Genomic DNA, 27,142 nt, shown 5'->3' with positions numbered 1-27,142 from the left:
CTGTATTTTAATGAGCGATCTCTAGAGTGGTGCCTAAATCTCCATGTTTCGCCCAGTTTAGGAACCTGTGACACCACTCAGAGCCCCACAGAACACATGCTCCAAGGGGACGCCAAGCATCCTTTACTCCTGGCTACATAGGCAGCTGCTTAGTACGCCTCTTTCTGATACTGAGTAATGGGCTCACTCTGCTCGCCACACTCTGAGCCAGTCAATCACGAGTTAGGGATCGAGAAAGGAAGTTTTAATTCGATTTAGCTGCCATAATCGGTAAGATGACAGACTAATATCTCCAAAAAACCCATCTTCCAAGATTAGAGAATCTTGAGGCAGTTACGTTGGGAAGTGGACAGTGAGGAGGGGTGCAGGGATGTTGGTGTCCAGGAGTGATGGGCTCCAGGCTCCACGTTGTTCCATTCTTCTGTCAGCTCTGATGGGTCCCTTGTACACGTGTCTCCTGCCTGTGGTTAGCCTGTTCCTGCAGAGAAACTCATAGAAGAGAGTTTTGATTTATCAACCTATTGTGGAGTACATACGTAAGCAGACGCCATAAATCAAGAGGGCATGCGAATTTTTTAGAGCACATGCAGAGCAGCAGAGGAGGGGCTGGGGCCATTTAGCATAACAAGATGGTCTCACTTATGCTCACTTACACTTCCAAAGAAAAGTTGATAAGGTATATATTTTAGTGGCCAATATTTTTTCTCAGTGAAAATAGCTTTATTGCTTTTTTGTGATTTTATAAATAGTATGCATTTTTGTGGTGACATAAAGAATATGCTTATCATTATTGTAAAAACTTTTAATGATATATGAATATCCTTTTCTACACTCCTCTATGCACGTGTACATGTTTATATGAGTTTACGCACTTGGGATCATTTTGTACATGCTGTATTTAGTTGCAGACACATTTTTAAAAGTTTCCCCGTTTTGTTTCGCTTTGTTTTGGATGGGGAAGAGAATGCTGCCTCCCCCCACCAGCAGACAACTACCCCCAGGGAACCAATGTTAATAGTCTGGTGTACATCCCGCCATTTCTTTCTCCACGTTCATATAATCCTAAGTGAACATTCACACCCATATGTGAAGTTTGGGTGTACAACACCTGAATGTCTTTGTGTGAGAACGTTCCTCTCATCCACTACTTAGTGTCGTTCTTCCTCACCTAGTGAATAAGCAAGTTGAAACTAACTCAGTACTAAGCTGAGTGGGAAAGTGGTGGTTTCCAGGGAACTGTACTGAAGTGGGGTGGGGCTGCCAGAGTTAATCCTGTCTGCCTGCCTTGGAATCCACTTAACACGCTCCCTCTCAAGTCACCTCACTCATCTGCTCTGAGTCAAGAAGGATAAAACCCAGAGCCTGCTCAACTCAGCACAGCCTGAACAGGGGCCCGCTGTGGTTCTGGTGACGTGACCCAGGCAGTGGCTGCACACGGGGGCTTTGCTGTTGGAAGGTCTGAGTTGCACCCTGGTTCTGCATGTTCAATGGCTGTGTGACCCTCACAAGTCTCTGGTTCCCATCTCAGTTTCCTCATCTGCAAAACGGGGGTTCTATAATAAATCTCACAGAACTGTTGTGAGGATTAAACGAGATAATACGTGTGAAAGCATTTTTAAGTTAGGAAGCGTGTTAGACAGTGCAGGAGATATAAAGGAAATGGAAGGCAGTCCTTAGTTAAGGGACTAAACCTTATCCCAATTGGTGAGATGAACACAGAGGGGATTGTTTCAGTCCTGGGGCAGTTGGGTGCTGAAGAGCATGGCCATATAGCTTCCAGTCGAGGGCAGTGACTCCTCCAGATAAGAGATGTGCCCACACACAGACTGTGCCAGCTTCATCTCATGGGTGGAGTAACAGGTTCCGATCTGCTGATCTATGAAAAGCCCCAAGGGGAAGGCCCCTGGCCTGGGTCACACCCCCCAGTTACGGCTGGACCCACAGCAGCAGGCAGGCTGCCACCTGTCAGAGGTGAAGCGCCTTCTGGGGCTGCAGCGCTCAGGGAAGCCCCTCCCGGCCCCCAGGCTCAGGCGGATTCCTGGAAGCAAACAATGATCCTATGAGAGAACAGCCGAGCAGAAAGGCAGAGAGTGGTGCTGGTGGGGAGATGGCTCCGTGCGTGCGCATCTCTCTAGTGAGGAAATAACTGCACGCAGTTTCCCACACACCCCCTCGGACCTTCCGCTCTCACTGCTAGGAACGTTGTAACAGCTTTATTGAGACAAAATTCACATACCACAGTACTCACCCGGTTAAAGTGTATAATTCGATGGTGTACAGTGTTCATAGAATTGTGCAACCATCACCACAATCTAATTCTAGAACATTTTCATCACCCCTAAAAAACACGCCATCACTGCTAGGCATTTAGCCAATGGAAACAGTCACAAAAGCTTTTTTGCCAAGATCTATACGCAAAGACGTTCCTGTGGGAAGAAATTCATACAAGAGTGCCAAAAGAAAAAACCCTGCACAATTATATTATTATGATTATTTTTAATAATTATATAGAATTATTATACTATATAATTATTTGGGACTTCTCAAATAAATTAGAGGCATCTATATGATGCACTACCAGACCGATATTAAAATGAATGAGGTGGGACTATATATGCTGATATGGGAAAATATCCAAGAATGGCGTTTACAACATTATACCTTTTGTAAAAATTGTTTCAGGGGTATTAACACCAAAATGACACAGGTGAGAGAGCTTGATTCAGCTTTGCCGTTGGCCAAGATTAGACTGTAAAATATTTCCAGACACTGTATTATGTTACCTTGGAGCTCTGTGATGCAACGACCAGAACTGCCCACAAGTGTCCCTAGGAGCTGATTCTGGATGACCTGGAGATGCGCCAGCTGGGACTTGGGAAGGTGGTTCACCTCCCTTCTCTGGTGGGAGAGCTTTCACCAAAATTCAGCTTCCCCAGGGACCAGTGGCTCCCTTCCCTCTTGCAGAGGGTCTATAGCTTCTCATGGGCTCCTAAGCCTGGGTGCTGGGCTGCCAGCATTCCCAGACAACTCCTGTACGTAATGAGCACCCCAAATCCAGAAAACCTGTTCACTGCCCCATCAACAAGTCCACTTCTGATGCTCACCCTCTCAAAAAGGGGACCCACGGGGGATCAGGGTCCCTCCTCTAGCCTGTGGACCCATGTGCATGTCCAGCAGGCCTCTCTGTGTGCTGTCTCTCTGCGAGATTCCCCTGTCCTCAATAAAGCCTATTTTAAACCCTTGCCATGTGGCATTGCAGGATTTTTCTCGACTCCTGGCATTTCACAGGTTTAGGGTATAGAGAAGCACTTCTCATTTTAAAGCTTTAAAACTCTTTAAAAAACTTGGTTTGCGTGTCTACCCAAACCATAGATTATGAATCTTCTAATCACTTTTTTTTGAGGGGGGCTTTGGTGAGGAAGATTGGCCCTGAGCTAACATCTGTGCCAATCTTCCTCTATTTTGTATGTGGGGCACCGCCACAGAATGGCTTGATGAGCGGTGTGTAGGTCCGCACCTGGGATCAGAACCCACGAACCATGGGCCACCGAAGCACAGTACACGAACTTAACCACTTGGCCACCAGGCCAGCCCCTCCTTATCACTTTTTAAAAGGGAAAAAGACTTTTCTAGTAGATTTAAATTACTGTCCCACTTTCAGCCTGGACCTGCACATTCTGTCTGCTCGCTTTCTTGTGCAGGTGGCCAGCCACAAATTAAAGATACCAGTGTCTTACTTACACCTCGGCGAGATGAATGCCATGACAGTGCCCCAAACAGTCACCGCCTTGGCCTCCACTAGTACACATGTCAATGGAAACGCTGTGCAGGTGATGATTTTACTGACTCTCAACCTTCTCTTAAACCTCAAACCCCGTTGCTAGAGGAGCCCTCTGCGCTACTCTGGAAAATTTCTCTGGATGCTTTCCCCACGAGCACTGGACAGCAGAGGGTGGAAGCCTGTCTCATGGTGTCTCCCTCACCACCCGAGACAGCACTGGAACTCTGAGCAGCAGCATAAATTCTATTTTTCCTTAATACATTTTAAAAACAGCACCCCAAGACCTTAACTCCACAAAGGCAAGACACATTGGCTTTTGTCCTGAAGCATTATTGGAAGTACAGGGTGTAATATGGCCCAATCATTCCCGGCCCGGCCGTGGGAACCCCCAGGAGGAGGGGCTCCAGGAGAACTCTCCTGTGGAGGGAACTGGATCTGGAGCTCTGCACTCCAGAGCAAGGAGCTTATCTCGGAAGGCTTGGAAGGTAAATTGGGACGCTCCCATGCCCTTGCCGTGCACTACCTACACCCAGCAAGAACAGAGTCATAACAGGCCCTGACACAAGATACCTCCTTACTGGAGAACAGAGTCAGCCCAGAAACAGCCCTCTCGGCAGGGCAGAGAGCAGAAGCCTTGTTGAGCGGAAGGCTCTGGTAGCTGGAAAAGGGCAGGAGCGATGTCCTATTTGGAGAGGGGAGGGGAGGCGAGGCCCCTGATTGGTGAGCTGAACTTGACACCAATGCCAGGAGTAATTTGCTCAACACGGTGACGGTGACGCTGTCGCCACTCGGGTACAAGCATGTCTTCAGTGCAGCTTTAGCGGGTGAGACTAGGGCAAAACAACAGAGAAGACAGCAAGCACCCTGCTACCTAATCTCACTCGATGTTTAAAACAACCCTGCAAGGTAGACGTCAGTTAGGGTAAGCATGTCACCCAAACCAAGATACTTTGGAGAGCAAAGGGAACCACTGATATGGGCACAAAGACAGCAAGTGTAAATGGGGGTGGTCCTGGGCAAAGCGGGGCTGTGGTGGCTGCTGTCCCCAGGTCACAGATGAGATCCCTGAGGCAGGGAGAGTGCAGGTCACTCGCGTGTGGAGAAGAAGCAGACTAGTCACCCCAGGGGCGCCTGACTCGGAGCCCACCTCTCCGCACACGTGGAGCAGCTCCTGCTTGCTGCTCTGGACAGTGGTTCTCAGAGTCCTGCTAAGTTCAGCAAATCTTCACTGGAACCTTAACACATAACGCAAATAAAAGCAGAGGGGTTTGGGTTGAACTGGGCAATGGACTCACGTTCCATCCGGCTTCCCTCTAGCCTCCTCCCTCACCCCCGGGGCGGCCTTGGAGCCCCAACTCAGCACCACGTCTGCAGGGCACTGAGAGGACAAACCACAGGGAAGACATCTGTGGGTGGCAAGGATGGTGGTTGGTGCAAGATGGGAAACTTGCCTTTGGAAGTCCTGACCATTTAATTCTGTCACTCTTCTGTCCTTTGCTACCTGTGGAATGCCTGCCAGGCCCTCATGAAACACCATGAATCCATCTTCAGTCTGGGTCCTAATGGCACCTGGAAGGAGTGAATGAGTCCCAGGTGTGGCTAAAGCCAGCAGAGCTCCCCCCGGGCCACTTGTGGACGCGCCCGTGTCATCCCACGCAGCTTCCTCCTCCTCCCCTGCCATCTCTGCCCAGTCTTTGGGGGCAGACAGATCACCTGGGCATCTTGTGAGAAGGCAGATTCTGATTCGATAGGTCTTGGGTGAGGCCTCAGAGGCTGTGTTTCTATCAAGTGCCCAGTCCTGCCTGTGCTGCTGGGCTGTAAGGAGGAAGAGCAGAGGCCCAGATGTGGATCAGCAAGACCCCTGGCAGCCAGGCTTGTTGAACAGGAATCTCTGGTTCATCTGGATATTTGTTCCCGCCTGGAGAAGCAGTTCTGAGGTGTTAAAGCCTGTTCCTATGTAAATGAAGCTGTGTGTCTGGTTATTTGCTAAGGAACCTAGACCTTGCATCGTCTAGTTCCCTCTTAGGAACTTACAGGAAAAGCAATACATTTATAGGGAGTTCTTGCCCGAGAAGCTGCTAAGTAGCACCGTATTTTGAGAAACATCTTCCACTAAGGTGACAAACCTGTGCTGCTTCCCACACGCACATTTGCAACTGGCGTGAGGAGAGCTGGAGAGGGATTCCCCGGCCATGGCTCTCCCTATCCTTCAAGGAAGAAAGTTTCATGTTAGAACATGACCCAGATGAAAAGTCGAGGGAGCAGAGGTTCCCCAAAGCCACATGAGTGCCTAATTAGTGCTGTTTGAAAGTGACTCTGAAGTTTCGTGGCGAGCCCTCAGGGAGCAATGATGGATGGCAGGAGCCAGCAGCAACGTAAGAGACCCACCAAAACTGCCTCTTTTACCAACAAAGTCATCACTTTGTTCCTTGGAACTTAAATATACATGCGTGTTCCGACCACAGCCCAGAGCTGTAGCTCCACTCTCGGCCCCGCTATGGGGACAGAAGGACGCAGACCTTCTGTCAGATTGTGCTTGGGGACCCGCATTTAAACTCCCACCGCACATCTTCACCCTCAGCACCTTCCCACTTGCTCCTCAGACAGAACCCACCGAAACCGTGACTTTGTCTCCTCTGGGAAGTCAGACCAGCCAATCACAGTCCTGAGCACGAATCAGAACCCACTTGGACAGTATGCGTGTTGTTCACTCCGCAGAATAATTTCCCCGAAATAAGGAAAAGTAGGACAACCAGAAAATGGTTATTTTCCCATGTTCTGCTTCTTTTATCCAGTTGTATATTTGTCCTTTGAAAATATTCCTCTTTCGCAGGTTAACAAAGCTTTTCCTCAAAGCGTTAGTCTCTCCACCCCTGGATGCTTTGGGTGAGGGATAGCTAGCGCTGTCCTAAAGCTATTCCCATTTAGAATAGCAAAGAAGCTTTGAAAAGTTATGCTTAGCTGTTTACATTTTTAATCTTGTTGTTTATTATTTATTTTATTTCATTTTCACGGAAAGGTTTTCATCGGGAGAGAAACGCTGTATCATGATGGGAATGGGGACAATGTTGAGATGAGTCTCACCGTCTCCTATATATGATGCCTCATTACACATACACCAGCCACAGGTTTACGGCGTGTTGTTGACGGTCCTGTGCACAAAGTGGGCAGCTCAGGATAGAGGAGGTCTGCAAAGCTCTCAGCGCCATCCAGCGTGGAGCTAGCCCTTCTGCCTTTCAGTCCCACTATTCACCAGGCTGCAACATTTGGTACTTCCTAATATTTCTTGCCCTCCAGAAATCTTGCCTCCAGTAACCCTCTTCTCTTGTCAAATGAGAGTTAGGTTGTAGAAGTGTGAGTCTGGCCAGAGAAAACCAAAGCAGCCCCATACCAATAGCACAGGGAGTTGAATAAGGTACCACATCAGACAAGAGAGTTTGTCCGAGCAGGCACCAGGAAGATCCCTGGAGCCAGGAAGAAAGGCATCCGTATATGCGTCCAACAACCGAGCAGAAGTAAGCTGAGTCCTGAACAGGATCGACGAAGGCATCTCCTTCTGTTCTCCTTTGGTTACCGCCTATCATTTATTCACGTCTCATGTGAACATTCTAACTTTGCTCAGTTGGGCCGTGGGGAACCAACCAAGAGTCCTCTGTCCAGTGTAAGAAAAGAAAGCGGGAAGCAGTTCCTCCTTGGCCAATGTAGCGACGGCAGGACCAGCCACAGACCCCAAAGGGAAGGAGGGTCTCAGGAGAAAGCCGAGGCCAAGGGCCCATCCAGTGCCAGCCCTGGAGTTCTGAGATTTGTTTTGTTTTTGCTTTTTTTTTTTTACTACGGAAGGTGAAATTTCCTCACAGCAATAGGTAAACCTGGGCAGGTATCCTGGGGCACAGGTGCTGAACGCCACAACAAACAGCAGCCAACAGAAGGAGGCCAGGCCAGCAACAACAGAGACAAAGGACCCAGAGCCTGAAAGGTCAGGGTGGATGCTGAGAGATGCACCGTGGAGGAGAGACAGACTCAGACACGACAGAGGCTCTGTGGCTGGACCTGGGACCCACCAAGGTGAGACTCAGGCTCAAGGGTTAGGGTAAGAGCCTTGTGACTAGAACTGTCAAGACCCGGGGAGGTAATGACCTGCCTCACTTTAGAGTGCAGCTGCAGAAACGTGGACAGAGAGCTGACAAGAGCCTCAAACCAGCTCTGTGAAGAAAATCATAAGGGTTCACAACTATATAGCATGCTGCAATTTCCAACACCTTCTCAGCTACATACTGAATTTGATGAGTTATAGGAGCTAGAAGGTCGGTGCAGAACCAGCCTTGAAACTGACTCAGCCTGAAGCAAATAACGTGTCTTCTTCTATTCCCCCGCTGGGAAACAGGATGGTTCCAAAGCTGGGGTGAGGTGAGAGATGGTTGAGGGTAGAAGAGTCCCAGCTAGAGAAGTCAGGAGGATTCAGGAGCAGAGAGTAAGACTGCTCATCACGAGCTTTTGTAATTCAATTCATCCTCTTTTTTCCTCACATTGACTTTCTCCATTTTACTGAAGGAAATGCCAAACTCAAGGAAACCAAGGCTCCAATCGCAATTACTTCCACCCAAAAGGAAGTTCCTGAGACAGCATTCAAATCTAGATCTTGACAGCCTTCCTTCACTGACTCAAAATACCTGTTTCCGTGCTTTATTCACTCATTTCATGTTTATTGAGTGCTTGCGTGTTCCACTCTTGTTCTAGGAGCTGGAGAAACAGCAGTGAGCAAACAGACGAAAATCCCAGCCCAGTCTTCCATTCTTCCACTCTTTGCTTCCCTCAATTCTCAGATATTTTGGATTGCCACCTCTTTTTCCTTCCTTACCTCCTGCCTCATTGCGGTTTCCCTCTCGCTTCCAAGGTTGACTCTGTCGCTGTCTTCCCCGTCCCCTCCTGCTTCCTCTGAGAGCCTGTTCCATCAGTTATCTCCTTTCTCTGTATCCTTCCTCTGGTTCACTTCCTCTTCGGCTTAACTTCTTACAAATATGTTCAACTTGCCCTGATCTATTAAAAAACAACCACCACAAACAAAAACCTTCTCTCATGCCAGCCCCCTCCCTTGTGCTGAGCTGTGGCTTCATCCCTCCCCTTCCTTTCCCACCAACCTTTGTAAGATGAGTTTGATTTGGCTGCCTCTCAGTCCGCTTCAAAATGGCTGTCTCCTGGTGCCACTGTACTGCAACTGCTCTTGTCAAAGTAACAAAACATTTTCTGCTAAACCGTTCCTTATATGTGCTCGACAGTTAAACCTACTTTAAACTGCACAGTAGGATTGCTAAATCGTGGGGCTCCAGGATCACAAATGGACTTATTTCTGATTGGTTGGGGTAGGGACCGCCTGAAGGACCGTCTTGAGAGCATTTTGGAGCCAGATCCGAAAGAGCCAGCTAGAAAGGGGGCTGAGATCGACTCCTGGTGTCTGCCGTGGAGTCAGTGTCCAGGGGTGGCGGGGTCAGCCCTGGCTCAGATGCTATTTGTTTATTATTTTATCTTCCCTAAACCCTGCAAGAAGAGGAAACTCATCTCTCTTTATAAATGAGCAAACTGAGACTCAAACAGGGTAGGTGGGTGCCCAAGGTCATGTAATCGGCAAGAATCAAGGGCCAGACGTAAGCCTATCTGATCAAGTGTCCTTGCTTTTCCATCTCACCACCCTCCTGACTACCTTGAAAACAGAGGTGGTGTGGTCAAGGGAGGCAGCAGAACTCAATAATCGGCACATTGCTTCTAGTTAACTTTTCTTGTGTGTGCTCAGTCTCAAAGTGCATGCCCCCATTATACTGCGTAACTCTTCTTTCAGTAGTCTGTGGGAGTGAATAATCTTTTAGCAAAATATGAAATAATAATAATAACCAACATTTGTCGAATCCTTTCAATGTGCTAGGCATCATTCTAAGTACTTTCCAGCATAAAGTAATTTAATCTCGGCAACCTATGAGGAGGCACTGTGATTTTCCCATTATAGAAGCAAGAAAACTGAGTCTCAGAGCCATTAAGTTCATTTGCCTGAGGTCACACATCTGATAAGAGGTGAGGCCAGGACTCCGGGTGAGGAAGTGGACTCTTCTGCAGAGTCCATCACTTTCATTTCACTGTGCTGCCCCTTTCCAGGAACCAAGAACTCATCTGTATAGTAAACAAGCATAAACTCTCTCATAGTTAGCACAGGTTTCAAGCTAGTTTAATTCTCTAAGTCTCACCCACGTATCAAATCCAGTAACTAAAATACTTTGTACCTGTCACTGTTTTACTATAATTCCTGAGAGATATACCTTCTCGGAACTGTAACTGCAGTCTTCTCCTACTGTTTGCTGAGGGTGGCATAAGACGGTGAGGACAGGTCGAAAGGCCACAGAGGGGGTTGAAGAGGCTCCACTCACCAAATCGGGTAGTGAATTTTTGCTCTTTGTTTCAAAGACCCGTTTTCCTACAGTGTAATGTCTATTGCTCCTCTTTAGACACAACTTTATCTTGCCATATTTCTCTAAACTTAAAAAAATTTAAGACTTCTAGGAGGAGTCTCAAGATGCCATCAGTGGGAGATGGCTTACTGACCTTTGCTTTTCATAGACCTCTAAGGAACTCACGACATTCTTGTATTTCTTTTTTTTTGTTTGAGGAAGATTAGCCCTGAGCTAAGTGCTGCCAGTCCCCGTCTTCTTTCTGAGTTAGACTGGCCCTGAGCTAACATCCATGCCCATCTTCCTCTACTGTATATGTGGGACGCCTAGCACAGCATGGCTTGCCACGAGGTGCCATGTCCGCACCCGGGATCTGAACCGGCAAACCCAGGGCCACTGAAGCGGAACATGTGCACTTAATCGCTGCGCCACCGGGCCGGCCCCTGTGTATTTCTTGAATTCGTTCTACTTTACTCTTGGCGTGCAACCCATTTGGTTTTCTCTCCGAAAGTCAACTTAGACGTCAAGCCAAATTATCAGTAGAAAGCCCTGCCTGTTTTTTCACTCTTTTTAGTAGCATAACAGAGGTCATAACAACCGTAGAGGGAGCAGACTACCCAGAACCTGCAGGACCATCCCATTCCTCTCCCCATAGGCAGGTCTAGAGAGGAAGCCAAATCAGAACCGGAAGTTTCCCTAATAAGCACAGAATCAGAAGGGAGGTAGATGGACTGGCTCTTTGATGCATCCAGAGAAAGCCAGACTCCCCCATCCTCTGACAGGCAGCCGAGCCGGGAAACACCGGACCCCGCAGGCGCTCCCTGCCCACTGCCGGTATTCGCCTCTGGTTTTGCTTTTCTCCAAGCCTGCAAAGCTCCCCAAACTCCTCTTCTGATTAATGTGTTAATGTAGGCACTTCTTGACAGGTATTCCGAAAAATGCTGTGCCACTTTCAAAATGTATATACCAAAAGATTTTTATCTACAAGAAAAATGGTAAAGAGGAGTTGTCATACTCAGAAAACATTTCAATCTGCACTATCCATATACCATACCAACATTTACATGTAATTTACATAAGCGATAACTATAAACTAATCCTATGAAATACAACAAATGTGAAAATTTGTTACCACGGGATGAGCAGAGAGAACTGAAATGACTTTAAGGTGAATATGTTTAAAATCCTCAGAGAAATACCCTTATTTTTTAAAATGGAAGACCTGAAAAAAATTGGTGACTATGAGTCAAGAATACGTACGTAGGAAAAGAACCTGTAAAATATCCTGATAATGAAAAATGTGGCCATGGAACTTAGAGACCTTGAGACTAGACAGAACTTTCATAACGAAAACATGCGGCAGGCGTTGTCGTTAGCCCACTAGACAGAACTTTCATAACGAAAACATGTGGCAGGCGTTGTCTGTTAGCCCTAGGATTGATGAAGAAACACCATTCACCGAGAATTTACTCTGCGCAAGACATCTCACTAACACTTTTTTAATTAAGTAATTGACATATGAGATTGTGTAAGTTTAAGGTGTACAAGGAGCTGGTTTGATACGTTTATATGTTGCAATGTGATCGCCCCCATAGAGGTAGCTAACATCTCTATCTCCTCATATCATTATCATTTCTTTTTTTGTAGTGAGAACAATTAAGATCTAGTCTCTTGGGGGCCAGTCCCCTGGCCAGTGGTTAAGTTCACGCTCTCTGCTTCGGCGGCCCAGGGTTTCGTGGGTTTGGATCCTGGGTGCGGACACGGCACTGTTCATCAGGCCATACTGAGGCGGTGTCCCACATGCCACAACCACAGGCACTCACAAGTAGAATACACAACTATGTACTGGGGGGCTTTGGGGAGAGGAAGAAAAAAAGAAGAAGATTGGCAACATACGTTAGCTCAGGCACCAATCTTCAAAAAAAGAAAATGGTGGAAGGAATGGCAAGAAGGAGGCACATCAGCTAATACTGCAACGTAGTATCCTGCCACAACAGAAGGGTGACATTTTTCTCTTACTTTACAGTTCCCACTGAGATTTCGCTTCTATCATCTATGAGCTGATGACTCTGAAATCGGCATCTTCAGCCTGGATTCCTCGTCTGACCTCCAGATTCCCATATCCAGCTGACGTGCACTTGGAAGTCCACCAGGCAGCTCAAACTGAGCAGACCTCAGAGAGGACTCTTGGTCCTCCGGCCCTACCCCCACTGCTGCATCCCCAGCCTTCCTATCTCAGCAGACGGCACCACCGATCACACACTTGTTCAAGCCCAAAACGGGGACTCTTCTTTGGGCCTTCTCTTTCCTTGTCTCCTGCCCCAGCTAAACTATCAACTGATCAGTTAATTCTACTGCCACAGTTCAAACCAAGACTGTCCCCTTCTCTCCATCTCTGATGCCACCACCCTACACCCTTGTCTACGCGCCCATCAACCTCTAGCAGGGCACAGAGAAATGGCCTCAGGTCTGGTCTCTGTGAGGCCCTCTTCCCAGCAATAACTCATTCTCTGTACAGTGGAATGATCTAACATAAATCACACCATGTTACATCCTGACTCACAGCTCTCCCATGGCGCCTCTGCCCACCTAGAAACCGGCACACCCCTTGCGCTGGCCCTGCCGTCTTTCTGACCTTTTCTCCTACCATCTCCCCCCTGCTCTCCACACTCAGCCACACTGGCCTTCTTCCTGCTTCCCAACGTGCCGAGCTCATTTCTTCCCTGGGGCGCCTTGGGGCTCTTTTCCCAGGCTGTCTCTCAGTTGGTTTGCCTTCGGGACTCAGCTCAAATGCCCTCCAGCACTGACTCCCCAAAACTAAACGAGTCTCTGAAGTCACTTGGTGTCACCTTACCCTGCTTATCCCATTGCTGCCTGTTTCCTGAAGTCCCCTTCTTTCTCTAGCTGCTTATTATCCCACCACTTTAGAAATACACGGTATTTTGTCTCGTACTTTACAGTTCCCACAGAACTCAAACACACATACACACCACACACACATATACAAACACAGACGTACACACCTGAGCTCCATGAGAACAGGGATCTTGTCAGGCACACAAATATTTTTGAATGAATGATCTTATTTGATACTCATATTTTTGCCACTCACTCCCGTGCAATTCATATGCAAGAATAAAATAAACTGCTTGTAACTCTCTGAAATGTAATATGCCATTTCAAACTTTCCTGACTTTATGCAAGTGGTTCCCTCTGCTAAAAGTGTCCTTTCTCATTCTTCTGGTAAACTACTATTCATCCTTCAAACCCCTGTTTGGGCAGGGAGCACGCCAAGGAGACGAGGATGGCAGCTGTGGGGGCAGCCAGGCAGCGGAGTGTGGAGCTGTACTGCCCAGTTGGTGGGTCAGAACTTGGGGCTTACGGAGGACTGGATTAGAGTGTCTGAGATGAAATTCTGCTCCAAGCCGGGAGCCTTCCCTCTCCTCAGACAGAAAGCAAAGAAGTCGGCGTTGGATATCCAACAACCCACTCACCACCTCCACTGGCGTGTTTGCAGGCTTCTCACCTTAATGTGTGTGGGTAGAACTGATGAGGTAACAGATAGCCCCGTTCACTGCTCAGCTCAAAGAGGTGGAGACATCCTTGCCTCCCCCCACACGCCTCACGTCCCATGTTTCAGCAGACCTGACCCCTTCTTGCCACTCCCCCAGCGCCACCCTCCTCCATGCCTCATCACCCCTTGACTGTCTGCCACTGTCAGAACTTCTAACTGTCTCTCTTCTCCCCACTTGCCCCTACCCTCCATCCTCTGCGAAGCAGCCAAGGCAATCTCTTTAAAACTTAGATCCTGTCACTCACCCCTCAAACCCTCCAGTGGCTTAGAAGCCACTTCCCATCATGTTTAGAAGGCTCAGCAAACCCTTACTGAGCCTCGGAGTCCTCCCTGGTGGTCTGGCCGCTCGCTATTCCTCTGGCTCATTTCTAACCAGGTTTCCATCTGGACAACAGGAAGGAGGTTGACTCTGTGTGACACTGGGCAAGTGGCTTAATGTCTCTGTGCCTCAGTTTCTTCACCTGTAAATGAAGATGGTGATAACACTTTACCAAGCTATTGTAAGATTAGAGGCGTCCTGGGGACAGTCTCAGGCACTCGGCAAGCCCGTGTTCATGTTTGTGTCTTAAACCTTTCAATTTGAAGAAACAAGTGAGTATGAAGAAAGACTAAGGAACGAGAACACAGTTGCAGGTTGTTATCATCGAGTTTTAAACACGTTTTTATGAAGTCTTTAGTTACACACGTGGTGGAATCTCCTTTCACCTGTTAAAGCCAGAGAAACCTGAGAAAGAATTAAAATCTCATGAGTTTTATTGGCATTGTATTGATTGACAGTTTGATTAGATTAAAAGTAATTACAGCCTGTTGAAAACTCAGTTTTGATTTATTAGTCCCTGGCTTCAAACACATTCCCCGCGGAAATCAGTCTTGGCCTCCAAAGGGGCTGGGCCAGAGGCTGACTTGGGTGACTCATGGCAGGGAGGCCGTGCTGGCAGGCGGGGCGGTGGAGGGTCCGGGGTGGGGGGGGGGGGGGGGCGCTCCTGCCTAGCCGGGTGGCTATAAAGCATGAGGTGCCAGCGCCAGCTGCTGCTGCTCCCGCGTCCTCAGGGCGGACACGCACCCAGGGCTTTGCTCTAACCTACCTGCTCTGTAGCGGAAAATCCCTCTCCTGCTGGAGCCATTGTTTCCTGGCATGATGCCGTCCCTTCCCAATTCTGACGAGCTGATTTTTTTTGTGAATGGAAGAAAGGTAAGTTTATGATGTGATTAATATGAATTTTGCATACCAGGGATAAAAGTCTACATAACATTTTTCACCTCGACGCCATTTCTTATTTCTTTTTTTTTTTTGTTAAAGATTGGCACCTGAGCTAACGATTGTTGCCAATCTTCCTTTTCTGTTTTTTTAAAAGATTGGCACCTGGGCTAACAACTGTTGCCAATCTTTTTCTTTTCTTTCTGCTTTATCTCCCCAAACCTTCCCCCCACCCCCCATAGCTGTATATCTTAGCTGCAGGTCCCTCTAGTTGTGGGCTGCGGGACGCTGCGCCTCAACGTGGCCCGTCGAGCGGCGCCATGTCCGCGCCCGGGATCCGAACCCTGGGCGCTGAGCGCCCGAACCCAACCACTTGGCCACGGAGCCGGCCCCTCTTATTTCTTTAACTTCTCTCTTCCATCTTTTTCAAGTCATTTATAGTGATATGAACTTGGGCATGGGTTGTTACGGTCAAGGTAGGTGCAAAATTCTTAAATCGTGAGGCCCTTTGCTCGCTCTTTTCTTTTGGAATCCGTAAGGAAGTCTCATTTGCATTTGCCATGTTACAGTGGGAGTGAACGCAGACACAGGCATGAAAAGCCATGTCATCCCCCTTTATTTGGACATTAGCTCTACTGAATCCAGCGATGCTATGTTGACAGACAGCCTAGCACACATCGAGGATGATAACAGCAAAGAGCGATTCCGTTTTGCTTTAATAAATCCCCTTCGGGGACCAATGAGCCTGGAGGCCGCAGCATCTCCGCCAGCTACTTTGCGGCAATGTCGTGACTGAAGGAGAGGGCTTGCATTCAGATGCGGCGGCGGTGTCGCGACCGAGGCAGACGGCCGTAGACAGACGCGGCGCCGATCGGCGCTCACGTGGCTGGGGGAGGTTACCATTACCTGGACTGTTGTATCGGGTATATTGACGTCTTTATGGCACCGAGGCGTGTCATCAGGCTGTGTCCCCCCGGTACAGGGGCGGCGGGAGGAAGGTACATGGTCCCGGCACACGCCGTCACCCCCTACCCCGCGTCTTGTTCCGTCTTTGGAAATAATGTCCACAGCCACACAGTCGGGGCGTCCGAACAAACCTCCCCGTAACGCTTTCCCGCCGCGGCGCCCCCACCTCGGGCCTCTGCTCCCCGAGGGTCTGCGTGGGGGGCGGTGCGCTGGGCTTGGCCGAGAGGACCTTCCGAGCGCTCGGAGGAGACTCAGAAATCGGAGGCAGCGATGAAAAGGGAGGTGGTTTGTGGGTCTTTCGGGGGTGATAAAAATAAAATCGCCTCCAGCGGAAGAATGTCTCCTCTTCCCCGCGTTCGGGGTCGCTGCCCTTCCGGGTGAGGTGGTCCCCGGGTCTCTGATCCCGCGGGACCGCCCCCAGCGGAGGAGCCGCCGGCGGGCGCGTGGAGCTTCCTGCCCTCGGGCGGCTCGGCTCCCTCCGCGGCGGCGCCGGGAGCGCGAGGCGAGGGGCGGACGGAGGGTCGGGCTCCGGGCTGCCCTTCCTGCAGACGCCGGGCCTCCGTTTCCCCGGGCGGCGGGGCGGGGCAGGAGAGGCTCCCGTCTCCCGCGCTCCCTGACGACTCCCTGAGGGAATCTCTGGCTACGCATCCTTAGGACTTTCTGTGGTCGCGAGTTATCTTGGGTCGGTTTGCGAATCTGTGTATCTGTTTCCCCGTCTGGGTCCTCTCCAGGTAGCCCTAAGGAAAAACAACCCAGACTGTATAATTATCGTGTATGTTAGAAAGTTTAGGGACGTTGAAAGGATGCTTCACAATCTCTTCGAAATTCCTGTGCCCAGGTTTGGAAAGGTTTCTTTTTCTTCCCCCTGTGAAGCCACCACCTGTGGAAAACATGCCCCAAAACGCTGGATGGGATTTCCATCACATGTCGGTGTGAGCTTCCTAAAAGCCTCCTCCCGTTTCCCAATGCAGGTCATCGAGAAGAACGCCGACCCGGAAGTGAACCTACTGTTCTACCTGAGGCAAGTCCGTATCCTAACACGTTCCTGCCCCGCGTGTGGCTTGCGGGTAAGCAGCGAGCCGCCCAGACCTGTGAAGACAGCCACCCTGCATGCGCTCTGGGTAAACTGGCTTGTGTTGGATTTGTGGAGTCTGGTTAAAGTTCAGAGAATGCATCTGAAAGCGGTAGACTCCTGCTTTATTTGTTGTATTTTTCGCCTGAGCGAAACCAAAAGAATCACCCGGTGAAGCACGAGTGTGCGGACTTTAGAAAGAACCTTATGACTTTTGAGCCCCGTGGTGACCTGATGATGGTTTACGTTCAGGAACGTGAAGGTAAAAGTGTGCAGCCAGTTGCTGAGGGTGCGTGGTTCAAGGGCAGTTGAGTGACTTGTCACCTATATCTTTTCCTAATCTTTATGGGAGAAAACAAGGTTTCACAAACTTATTTCCAAATTGCTAAGGATAGCTGAGGCACCCCCACGCTCCACCCCTTATCTGGACCTTTTCCACCCTGGCTCACCAAGACCTTCTGGAAATCGTCAGAAAGAATTCACTGGGTTGGGCCTGGGGACTTGGTGGTATACGAGACCCTCCTTCTCCAGGATGTTCAGTTCCTTCCCCACTCCTGTCTTTTCGCCTGCCAGCGTACGCACCTAAGCACACAACTTCATTTGTCCCGGTTCCTTCCTTGCCACGCTTATCTAGGGAGTTCGGTGTACCTGAGCCTCGCTCTCACTCCAGATTCTGTCTTTCTCTGTTGAAGCTGTGCGGTCTGCTCTCCTAGCCATCATGTTACAACTGCAGCCGGTGTTGTCCCTTCATGTCCCTATTCTACTCACTGTTCCAGGAACTGGGCTCATTGCTGTAAAAACACACAACGCAGAAAGAAACACGCCAAACCCTCCCTCACTGGTCCCTCTGTCTCCCCTCCCCCAGCTTCAGATCCTCCCTCACTGGTCCCACGGGTTCCCCTCCCCAAGCTTCAGGATCCTGAGGTCGGTCAGCACGGCCCATCGCTTCCCTCCCACATCGCTTCTACGTCCCCTACACAGTTCACTGTGCTTTCTCTGCACACCCTAAAATGAAGAAATTCATCTACATCAGGAGCGAGCTGAAAATTCATGGCCTCCCAAGTAAGCACGGCCAGAAGCAGCCCTAGGCAGGCTCACCCAGCCCCCAGGTCCGCATCGCCTGGGCATCCCGCTCTGCCCATTCCTTCCTGGTGCCCAGGATCACAAATAAGTCGTTCTGAGTAAATCAGACTCTCCCGAGACTTCCAGGCCCCAGCCTCTGAGCGCAGAGCCTACAGGGATCCTGGGATGGAGTCAGGGGCTTTACTTGTAACTTGCTTCTCAAGTAGGTGACTCATGAATGTGTGTGGATGGCTGCAGGTTTCCTGCCAGAGTCAGCAGCCCACATGCACACACCAGCACCCCGACTTCACTCTTCCCAGGACTCCCGGGGCACCCTGTTTGCAAATATATATTCATAATTTTATATTCTTTCCTTAAGGTGGGTCTCCAGTGTTATGAAAACTGCAGGCTCCCACCAAACCCCAGTTTGCTGCTGTCATGGGCTTGGCTCAGGTGTCATTCCCAGAATGGGACACAGGTGCACAAGGAGTAAAAGTTGTCTGGAGGCGTCTTCACCTCCCCACCTCTGTTCCTCTCATGCCTTGCCAAGGTCACAGCCTCCCACTGAGTCACCCTACCACCCGCTGCCTCTCTCACACCTGCCCTCTCACTTCTCCTGCACACACCCCCTCCTGGCCCGGTTTTCACCAATCTGATCCTCAGAACCAGCTAATGCACCACAAAGAGGGATTGGCCGCCAGCTACTTGGGTCAAGGAGGGTTTTTAATCTTAATTTTAATCTTAGGTACTGGCCTGGTGGTACAGTGGTTAAGTGTGCACATTCTACTTTGGCGGTCTGGGGTGTGCCGGTTCAGTTCCCGGGTGTGGACATGACACCACTTGCAAGCCATGCTGTGGCAGGCGTCCCACATAGAAAGTAGAGGAAGATGGGCACAGATGTTAGCTCAGGGCCAGTCTTCCTCAGCAAAAAGAGGAGGATTGGCAGCAGTTAGCTGAGGGCTAATCTTCCTCAAAAAAAAAATTTAATCTTAATCGTTGAGATTTAGTATTTTAATTTTAATCATTTTAATCGTAATCTCCCTGAGATTCTGGCTCTAAGACAAAACTGGGGAAATGGGATGTCTTAGAGACTCCCAAACACTTGTCCTTGTTTTCCCACATAGCCATCACTGACTTCTTACAGTTCTCGAAACAGTTCTTCATTCGGCTAACGAATTTTGCCAAGCACCAGGTGTTCAGATGTAAGCTAGGAGACACAGCCTCTGCCCCGAGTCTAGTGAGGGAGACTGACAGCCAAGAGGCAAGCAGCCAGTGTGATGAGTGCTGTGTTGGGGGCACACAGGCAGGACACTCACGCCAGGCTTGGCGAGGGCTGAGTGGGAGTTTGCTGGGGAAACGGAAGGCTTAGGGTGAAGATGTTGCAGTCAGCAGTACAGGGGGCCAGACGCAAGGGAAGACAGTGCTTTTGAAAGCGCTGAAACTGAGAGAAGTTTGTCCTGATGGAGGTGAAGAGTGGTTGGTGGGAGTAGGAGGACTCCGCGAGAGATGAAAGAGGAGTGAGATCCTTGAGGCAAAGGATCCGATCTGACCCTGATGTCACGTTCCCTGCCTGGCATGGAGGACACAGGAACTCACTGATGAATGACTAGATCCCAGTGGACATTCCAGGGTCAACTGCACACGTCGGCCACCAGCGTTCGGTGTCAGGGTGACTTCTTCTGGATAAGCTGTAGGCTTGTGTGTCTTGAGGACACTGAGATAGCTCTTCTTCTTAAAGGACCGAAAAATAAACTTCTGATGTATTATTGTTTGTATTTGACCTAGGTAGGGTCGCCAGCTTTAGCATACAAAAATATTGAACACCCAGTTAAATTAGAACTTGAATGCGTGGGATATAGTTATACTAAAATACAATTCGTTGCTTATGTGAAATTCAGATTTAACTGGCCGTCCTGTATTTTATCTGGCAAGACTACTTAATGACATGCTTAATAAGAAGGATGGGTCGACAGGATATGGAAGCTGCCGTTTGAGTCGTGCACTTCTGCTGGGAGTAGAAGGAGGAGGCATCAGACTAGTTGTCTGGTGACCAGAGGACAGAAGAGCTGGCTGAATCAATTTCTCACCTTTCACTCGAGGCAATGTTGCTAAGTGTGTCACAGAGCTGCTTTAAGGTGTGACAAAGTGAAAAGTGAAAAGGGACCTCCATCTTTGAGCCAGACAGCTCCAGATTCCTTCACTTGGAAATGTCAGGACACCAAAGGCAGAGAGGAAGGGTCTCTTTGCCTTTTCTTCCCTGTTCAGTGGAGCTCTCTACTTAAGGTATTACTGGCAGGACTTTCAGCCCCCTGTCTGAAAGCGGAAAGCTTGACTTGCGTGAACAGGCATGGCTGACTCAGACGAGGAGCAACACAGCAGCGGAGGGGGTGTGCAGCCCTGGTGCTCTGCAGAGAATGCTCAGCTCTTTACTGCAGGGGTGTCTTGAGCTGGTGTTACCTCTCATGAGCAGCAGCTTCCAAGATGCAATTAGACTTACCCTCCTCCCAAGCCAATTATGACCTCCACCCATGAAATCCTTTTTAAACCTCACCCAGAAAAGGTCCCAAGCAAATGCCAGATTCTTAGAGAATCTAAGGCAGGAGACTTACATTTATTATTTATTTTTTCTCTGTGAAAATATGCAAATACCTTATAGGGGAAAGGTACACAGTGGTTGTTGATGTTACTGGTTCAGGAGCTATGGTTGTTAAATTCATATTCTCTAATCCCATGAGCAAGTAAAAGTGTTACATTACTGAACCAGCAAAAGGTAAGCCTCCCAGGGGGATTTTTTTAAGTTTCGCACGCACACCACCTCCCACCACCTCCATAGAGGTAACGTCACTCGAGTCTAGAATCCGTTGTCCACAACTCTGAATCCAACAGGCTTTTTCAGAACTCATTTGGATGAAAACCTTCATCTAACTGGCGCGAGGCTCCTTGTAGTCTTCATGTGTCGTGCTCAGCGTGGATATCCATATGGTTCACTGCAGAAATAGTGATGGGTTGATTTCAAGGTGCTGCCCCAGCCCCACTTGGGAGCCCTATCTCATTTACTTTCTAAAATATGGGAAATATGGGAAATTTTGCATTCAGAAATGCCTCTGGCCCCAGGGTTTCAGATAAGCCAGTGTGGGTCTGTAAAAATTTCTTCTCACCTTTCAAGGAGGAGCTCATTTATATGCAAAAAGCAGAACACTCTCGCTAAGCAAGAAACCTTGGTACAGACTCAAGAAGACCTGTTACTTGTTATTAGTGTCCGAGGGAGGAGAGTGTAAAAAGCAAAGCGGCTGGGCCCCTCTTTTCCTTGACTCCCTTCCTTCCAGTCCATCTCCCAGGCACGAAGTATGGCTGCGGAGGAGGAGGCTGTGGTGCCTGCACCGTCATGGTGTCGAGATACTATCCCAAGACCAAGAAGATCCAGTATCCTTTGTGCTGGCCCGGCCCTGCTCTGGGCACATCTAAGAAGGAGGGGGAGCCTCTTTCTTTTCATGTCACACGCACTCCTCTCTCCAGGGGTCTGTCACGCTCATACTGTCTCCAGACCTGCTCTGCCTGCAGCCTCCTAAACTCCAGGTCTTTCCCATGGACTTTCTTCCCATCAGAGGATATCTGTCTTGTGTGCCAGCATCTCAGCGCCATGCTCACTATTGCTGTACAAACACTTCCTTTGCTTTTGAGAGGGAGATTCAGAGTCGGGGGGCAAGGGGCGTCAGGCAAGATTGGCTTAAATGCAAAGAAGTGACATATCATCCTGGCAGATTTTAGCTCTTCGCCCTGCACTAGGAGTTTGCCTGGGAGGGCTGACTGAGATCCCAAATCATGCATCATGATTGAGCCAGCATCACCTTGACCTAAAATGTAAATTTGCTCGCTGGTTGAATGTGGTGGTGAAGGAAGACTTGTCTGGCATGATCCCCAGTTTTCGTGCTAGGTCACCGAGTGGTGCCTGTCACAAATTAGGGAAGGTGGAAGAGGAGATGCAGGGGAGGAACGGGGGTAAGCTGAGCTTCGGAGCCTTGGCATGTGGGGTGATTAGGGGGCACGAGAATGACTGTCCACAGGCATCTAGATAGACAAGTCGTTACTCAAAGAAGAGCTCTCATCCAGAACTATAATGGATTGGAAGTTATGAACATAAATAGTAATGGCAATGATAATAAAAGTAGTTAACATTTATTGATGCTTATTGTGTGGCAGAGACTGTGCGGAGTGGCTTACGGACATTGTCACATTTCTTTCCCAAACAACTGTGAGCTAGACATCTCTATCACTCACTTTAGAAGTGAAGAAGTTGAGGCAAAAAGAGTTAAATGACTTGTTCAAGGTCATGTGGGCCCCTTAGTGGTGCAGGCAGCTTTTCAGCCCTGGCCATCTGGAAGGTGGCAGGAAGTAACTGTAGGAGAGCTTCTAAGTTCTGGACACTGCAGAACAACAGGGAAATGGGCAAAGAAAGACACCCCCACGAAGGAGACTGAGGAGCAGCCAGAGTTGAGGGAGGAACATCCAAAGGAGAAAGTTGCGAGAAGGAAGGGGTGGTCAATAGCATGAAACACCAGGGAGTGGCCGGCGCCGATAGATTGCCCCCAGAGCAACGTCAGCAGAGAGATGGGGCTGGAAGGCGAGGTGCAGGAGTGACTGGAAGGCCAGGAAGTGGTGGACAGCTCTCGAACCTGACTAAGAAGGGAAAGAAAGATGGGCCAGTAGCTGGAGAGAGACATTGGTTTGGGGATTTTTTTTTTTTTTAGCTCAGCAAACACTTGAATTCATTTATAAATTCAAGGGAATTTAAAGAAATGAGGCCCTACAAAGGAAGAGGTTAGGAGGACATTGATGAAAGAATAAGTCCCTGAAGAGAGAAGAACAGATGGGATCCAGAGCACAGGGGCGGAGGAGGAGGAAGGATTCCTCGCCCTCTGCGCCTGGAATGGAGGCGAGACTGACTGCAGTTCCAGGTGAGTCATGGAGGGCTGGGGAGTGGAAGGAGCTCCTGCCTCTATTTCCTGCATGAGGCAAAGTGTAAGAGCCAGGAGGGCACTGCGCGCTGGGGGAGTTGAGAGAAAAGACAGAGGGAGATAAGACTAAGAGGAAGTTCTTAACAGGGGGAATTGCAGGAGCACGACAACCAGAAATACATCTGTTGCACAACGAACCTGGGGTCCACCCTTGCTCTGTACACCCAGCACTCTTCCAGGGTCCCTAGCTAGTCTGCTGGGTGGCTTCCGAACACCTTTGAACAAAGGGCTGGTGGAGCCAAGAGCAGCTCTCTATCTTGTCTTGAGAAGAGCAGCATTCATACCCTCAGCCTGGTAGGACAGTAAAGTAAACATTCCGTGGGAAAGGGACCATTTCCCATGCCTGAAAAGAGAGTAGGCCTTAGCTTGGGTGGGAATAAAGAAGCCAACTTGGACTAATTAAGTCTGGGTGCCATTCCAAACCGATGAGATGAGAATCTGCTACTAACCACGTCTGCCATGTCATTGATGCAGACTCCAGCGTGGGAGAGATGGCCAAGACAGGGGCATAAACCAGTGGCTTCCAAACTTGGCCAGACATTGGAATCAGCTGAGGAGCTTTGAAAATTGATGAGTTGATCTCACCCCAGAGATTCTGATTTAGTTGGGCTAGTGTGCAAGCAGAGAATCTGTATTTTTAAAAGCTTTGAAGAGTTGAGACTCACTGGGCCAATTGCCCCATGGTGGTTTACGTAAGTCAATATATCATCGTATGTGAGTAAAAGTCTTCCTTTCCCTAGAATGTGAAAAAAATGGGGGATGAGGGTCTCTTGGAGGTCTCACACAAAGCTCTTCATGAATCTCCTTTTCCATTTATCTCTACTGTTCATCATCCATTTGTAAGTCCTTCCTTGGACAAACCCAGAAATGTATGGTGTTATATCTAGTGTTCTCTGTATTCTGGGGGAGATACAGTCTTATGACTCTCCTAGGCTGAAATAACTCCCCAAATTATGTTACCCCCTCTCTGTGATGACAACGTGTTCTCTTTACATAATTCCACCACAGCCATTATCCAGTTACAGCGTGCCTCGTGCCCATCTGCTCTCTGTATGGGGCTGCTGTCACCACGGTGGAAGGTGTGGGAAGTATCAAAACCAGGATTCATCCCGTGCAGGTGAGAAGACGATGTGATGGAACCAGATGGTGGAATAGGCATCCCACGTGGTCCAGTGGACTCCATTTGGGTCACCAACTTTGAAATCCTTTATGCTTTTAAATTCTTATCTTGTGAGATTCAGTGATTCATAGCTAGGGATCTTTTCAGAGATTGGTATATAAAGCAAAATTCCTTCACTGATTTTAATATATCTTAAACCCAAGAACTTCAATATGTATTCACTGATTTTAATCTGTCTTAACTTCTCAGCCCCATCCTTGCCCTGAACTAAAACAAGGACAATCCAATTTGACAAGAGAAGACAATGAGATAGGAAACCAGAAGTTTATAGAAGATGCTAGTTGCCCACAACATTTCAAAATTACTGAAGTCCGGGAGAGAGGCGAATTACGTGTACAAGTGCTCCCCAAATGTCTCACGAGTGACCCTATACCAGGCTAAACAAAAGACAGCTAAAATGACACTGCGGCTACTGAAGTTTAGAGAACTTTATAAAGGAACGGTAATGTTGTTTTTATATATGCTGGAAAAGGAACTTCTGCAGAGGTTAAGTTTTAAAGCAATATGTAGAAAGAAAATTATGAGTAGCCTTATTTTCCCTTGAAAGTCCTCCTCTTAGAAGATTGGGTTTGGAACATGGAGGCGAAGAGTTTCCTCTGACAGTGTGTTGCCAGTGATGGCACTTGGTGATGCTGCATTTCTTTCAGCCAAAAACTTGCTGACTTTTTGATCTTAGTAAGATCTCACCCCACGCTTGGCTCGTCACCTTACTAATATAGAAGCGTCCAACGCTGCGGCTTGTCCGATTCCTCTCATACCTTGATGGGACTGATGCTGATTTGTTCAGCGGTGCCCTGGAGCACGCTCATGCTGACTTGCAAGAGCCAACTGTCAAATTTTCAGGTCTCTTGCTAGCCAGTCTTTAAACACAGCCTTTATTAATAATTAAACTATACAAACTTAAAATTGAAAAAATAATGTTAAAAACACAATTAGTAAATATCAACACTCATCACTTCCTAATTATTTTACTACATTTTACTATTACCTACGCTCTTGAGGTTATTTATGTCCTTTGCATGTACATGGTGGAAATACCGTATAACGTATGCCGCTGCGCATCTCTCCCCAGATCTGCATTCAGTGACGTCACGTTGGAAGCTTGATATCAGGCATGATGGAAGTTTTTATACTACTAAATTGGTAGAAGCTACAAATCAGGGCTTGTTTCCCCAGAGATCCAAGATCAAAACCCGTTAAATGTTTACCAGCACATTTACAGCCAGGTTTATATGCCACATCTGAAACAACTTGCCATCTGATAATAAAGGCAACACAGCCCCGTTTCCTTCTGGCATCCCAGCCATGTCTGTCCTTTCAGTGGAGCTGCAGATGAAGTGTTTGGCTTTCATCTTAGGGGTCACGCTGTTTGAAAAATGTTTATTTCAAATCCTTTGAATCACACTCAAGCCAGCCAGTTGAGCACCCTGTGAGAGACACATGTGACACTAGGGGCCCAGAGAGTCATGTTCCATCTGTAGCTTCATGCATGGGGTCTTCACAGAGAGTGGACAAAGTAAATTGACATTTCTCAGTCTCTTCTTTATTGTTTTGTTGTTGTGTTTAAGTGCATAAAGTTGAATGTGCATAAAGTAAATTGATGAACAGCACTACTATTTATTACTATTTATTTGATAGAACACTACTAAAAACACTTTACAATTTTCAAAGCATTTCTATGGATTTTTGTCATTTAATCCATCAAAAGTTCTATAATATGGATGGAGAAAAGGATGAAAATTGCTTGTCAGAGACTGCTAAATGATTTGCATAGGATCATTCATTTATTCTCCCACCATCCTGTAAAGTAGATACTATTAGTATCCTCATTTTATAGATGAAGAGAAGGCAAGGTCACACAATTAATGAGTTATAGCGAGGACCAAAACTCACACGAGTGGCACTCCAAAGCCTTTCACATGTTTCCTAAACAGCACTTCCTCCGTCAGAGACAAACAGTCTGGAGAGTAAAGTGACTTAATTAATACCTGCCATTAGGTGTCTCTTGAAGGCAAAAAAAAGTGATTTCAAGAAATAGAAATATGTTTCTTCCAGAGTGACATCTTTTACCCTCCAGCTATTTCTAGAAAACTAACTATATGAGCTTCACTCCTTTCTGGTGGCCCAGGTTGGGAAACAAGAGGTTTAAAGCATAATGGGCCGTTTCCTCCCAGGAAAGACTTGCGAAGTGTCATGGCACGCAGTGTGGCTTCTGCAGCCCAGGGATGGTGATGTCCATCTACACGCTGCTGAGGACCCACCCGGAGCCGACCCCCGAGCAGATCACCGAAGCTCTTGGAGGTGAGCCTTCCTGGCCAGCTGCAGGTAGGGCCTGGCGTGGAAAGCGCCCAAGCAACCGGAGAAGGAGGGGGCAGCCCAGCCCGGGGAGAGAAGCGGTGGCACCAGTGCCGGGGTTCTAGGCACCTGGCCGACATGTCGGCCTCTCAGCACCTCCCTGGACCCGAGTCCTCTCCAGGAGGGGCTGCCTTCATTCTGGCTGCAGCGATGGCAAGAACTGGGGCAACACTGGTTTCATGACAAACCGCTGTCTTAACAGAGCCCGTTATCCCTCTGCAAAGGCCTTCAGATGGGCTGTTTCCGACACTTTTCATACAGTCTTTTCCAAATGTGGAAGTTTAGGTAGTGTGGAAGAATGAGATTTTGCTGTTTGTTTTTAAATCAATCTGTTAGAATCATTTATCAACTTTATTTACTCAAATTAATTTTACAGTGAGAATAACCTTTGAGATACTTTACATTTTATGTTGTGGTTTGGGTTCATCAGAAGATCAAGGAGGTCATAGATAGCAATTAATTATCACAAATAAGCTAGTGAGTGGTTCAATCTCCTATGACAAAA

General features: G+C 48.3%; 1 protein-coding gene and 3 long non-coding RNA genes across 11 annotated transcripts in view; 2 read left to right on the top strand and 2 right to left on the bottom strand.

Moving 5' to 3' along the window:
- Positions 1-222: 222 nt before the first annotated feature.
- Positions 223-12,262, bottom strand: LOC106781908 (uncharacterized). The gene is made up of 4 exons (XR_011428333.1): positions 8,920-12,262; positions 5,495-5,596; positions 5,233-5,350; positions 223-478 (listed from the first exon to the last, which is right to left on the bottom strand). It is a non-coding gene; the product is annotated as an uncharacterized lncRNA (long non-coding RNA).
- LOC138918688 (uncharacterized) lies at positions 7,622-13,380 on the top strand. Its single transcript, XR_011428336.1, has 2 exons — positions 7,622-7,846; positions 12,242-13,380. It is a non-coding gene; the product is annotated as an uncharacterized lncRNA (long non-coding RNA).
- Positions 13,381-14,416: 1,036 nt separating this feature from the next.
- On the bottom strand, positions 14,417-16,439 carry LOC138915042 (uncharacterized). The gene is made up of 3 exons (XR_002801338.2): positions 15,894-16,439; positions 14,875-14,954; positions 14,417-14,513 (listed from the first exon to the last, which is right to left on the bottom strand). It is a non-coding gene; the product is annotated as an uncharacterized lncRNA (long non-coding RNA).
- LOC111767394 (aldehyde oxidase 4-like) overlaps positions 14,695-27,142 on the top strand; it is a 57,022-nt gene continuing 44,574 nt past the window's right edge. For 2 of the 8 annotated variants that reach the window (XM_070241473.1, XM_070241470.1), the window contains exons 1-5: positions 14,808-14,981; positions 16,925-16,982; positions 21,414-21,510; positions 24,111-24,219; positions 26,457-26,583. In XM_070241473.1, the coding sequence (XP_070097574.1) occupies positions 14,925-14,981; positions 16,925-16,982; positions 21,414-21,510; positions 24,111-24,219; positions 26,457-26,583 (448 nt within the window). In that variant the 5' untranslated portion in view covers positions 14,808-14,924. The other 6 variants (XM_023622329.2, XM_070241477.1, XM_070241475.1 and 3 more) reach the window with 6 other exon arrangements.

Source organism: Equus caballus, chromosome 18 (genome assembly GCF_041296265.1).
Source record: "Equus caballus isolate H_3958 breed thoroughbred chromosome 18, TB-T2T, whole genome shotgun sequence".
Lineage (NCBI taxonomy): Eukaryota > Metazoa > Chordata > Mammalia > Perissodactyla > Equidae > Equus > Equus caballus.
Note: the sequence above shows the minus strand (reverse complement) of the source record. Positions and strands in the feature narration are given on the sequence as shown.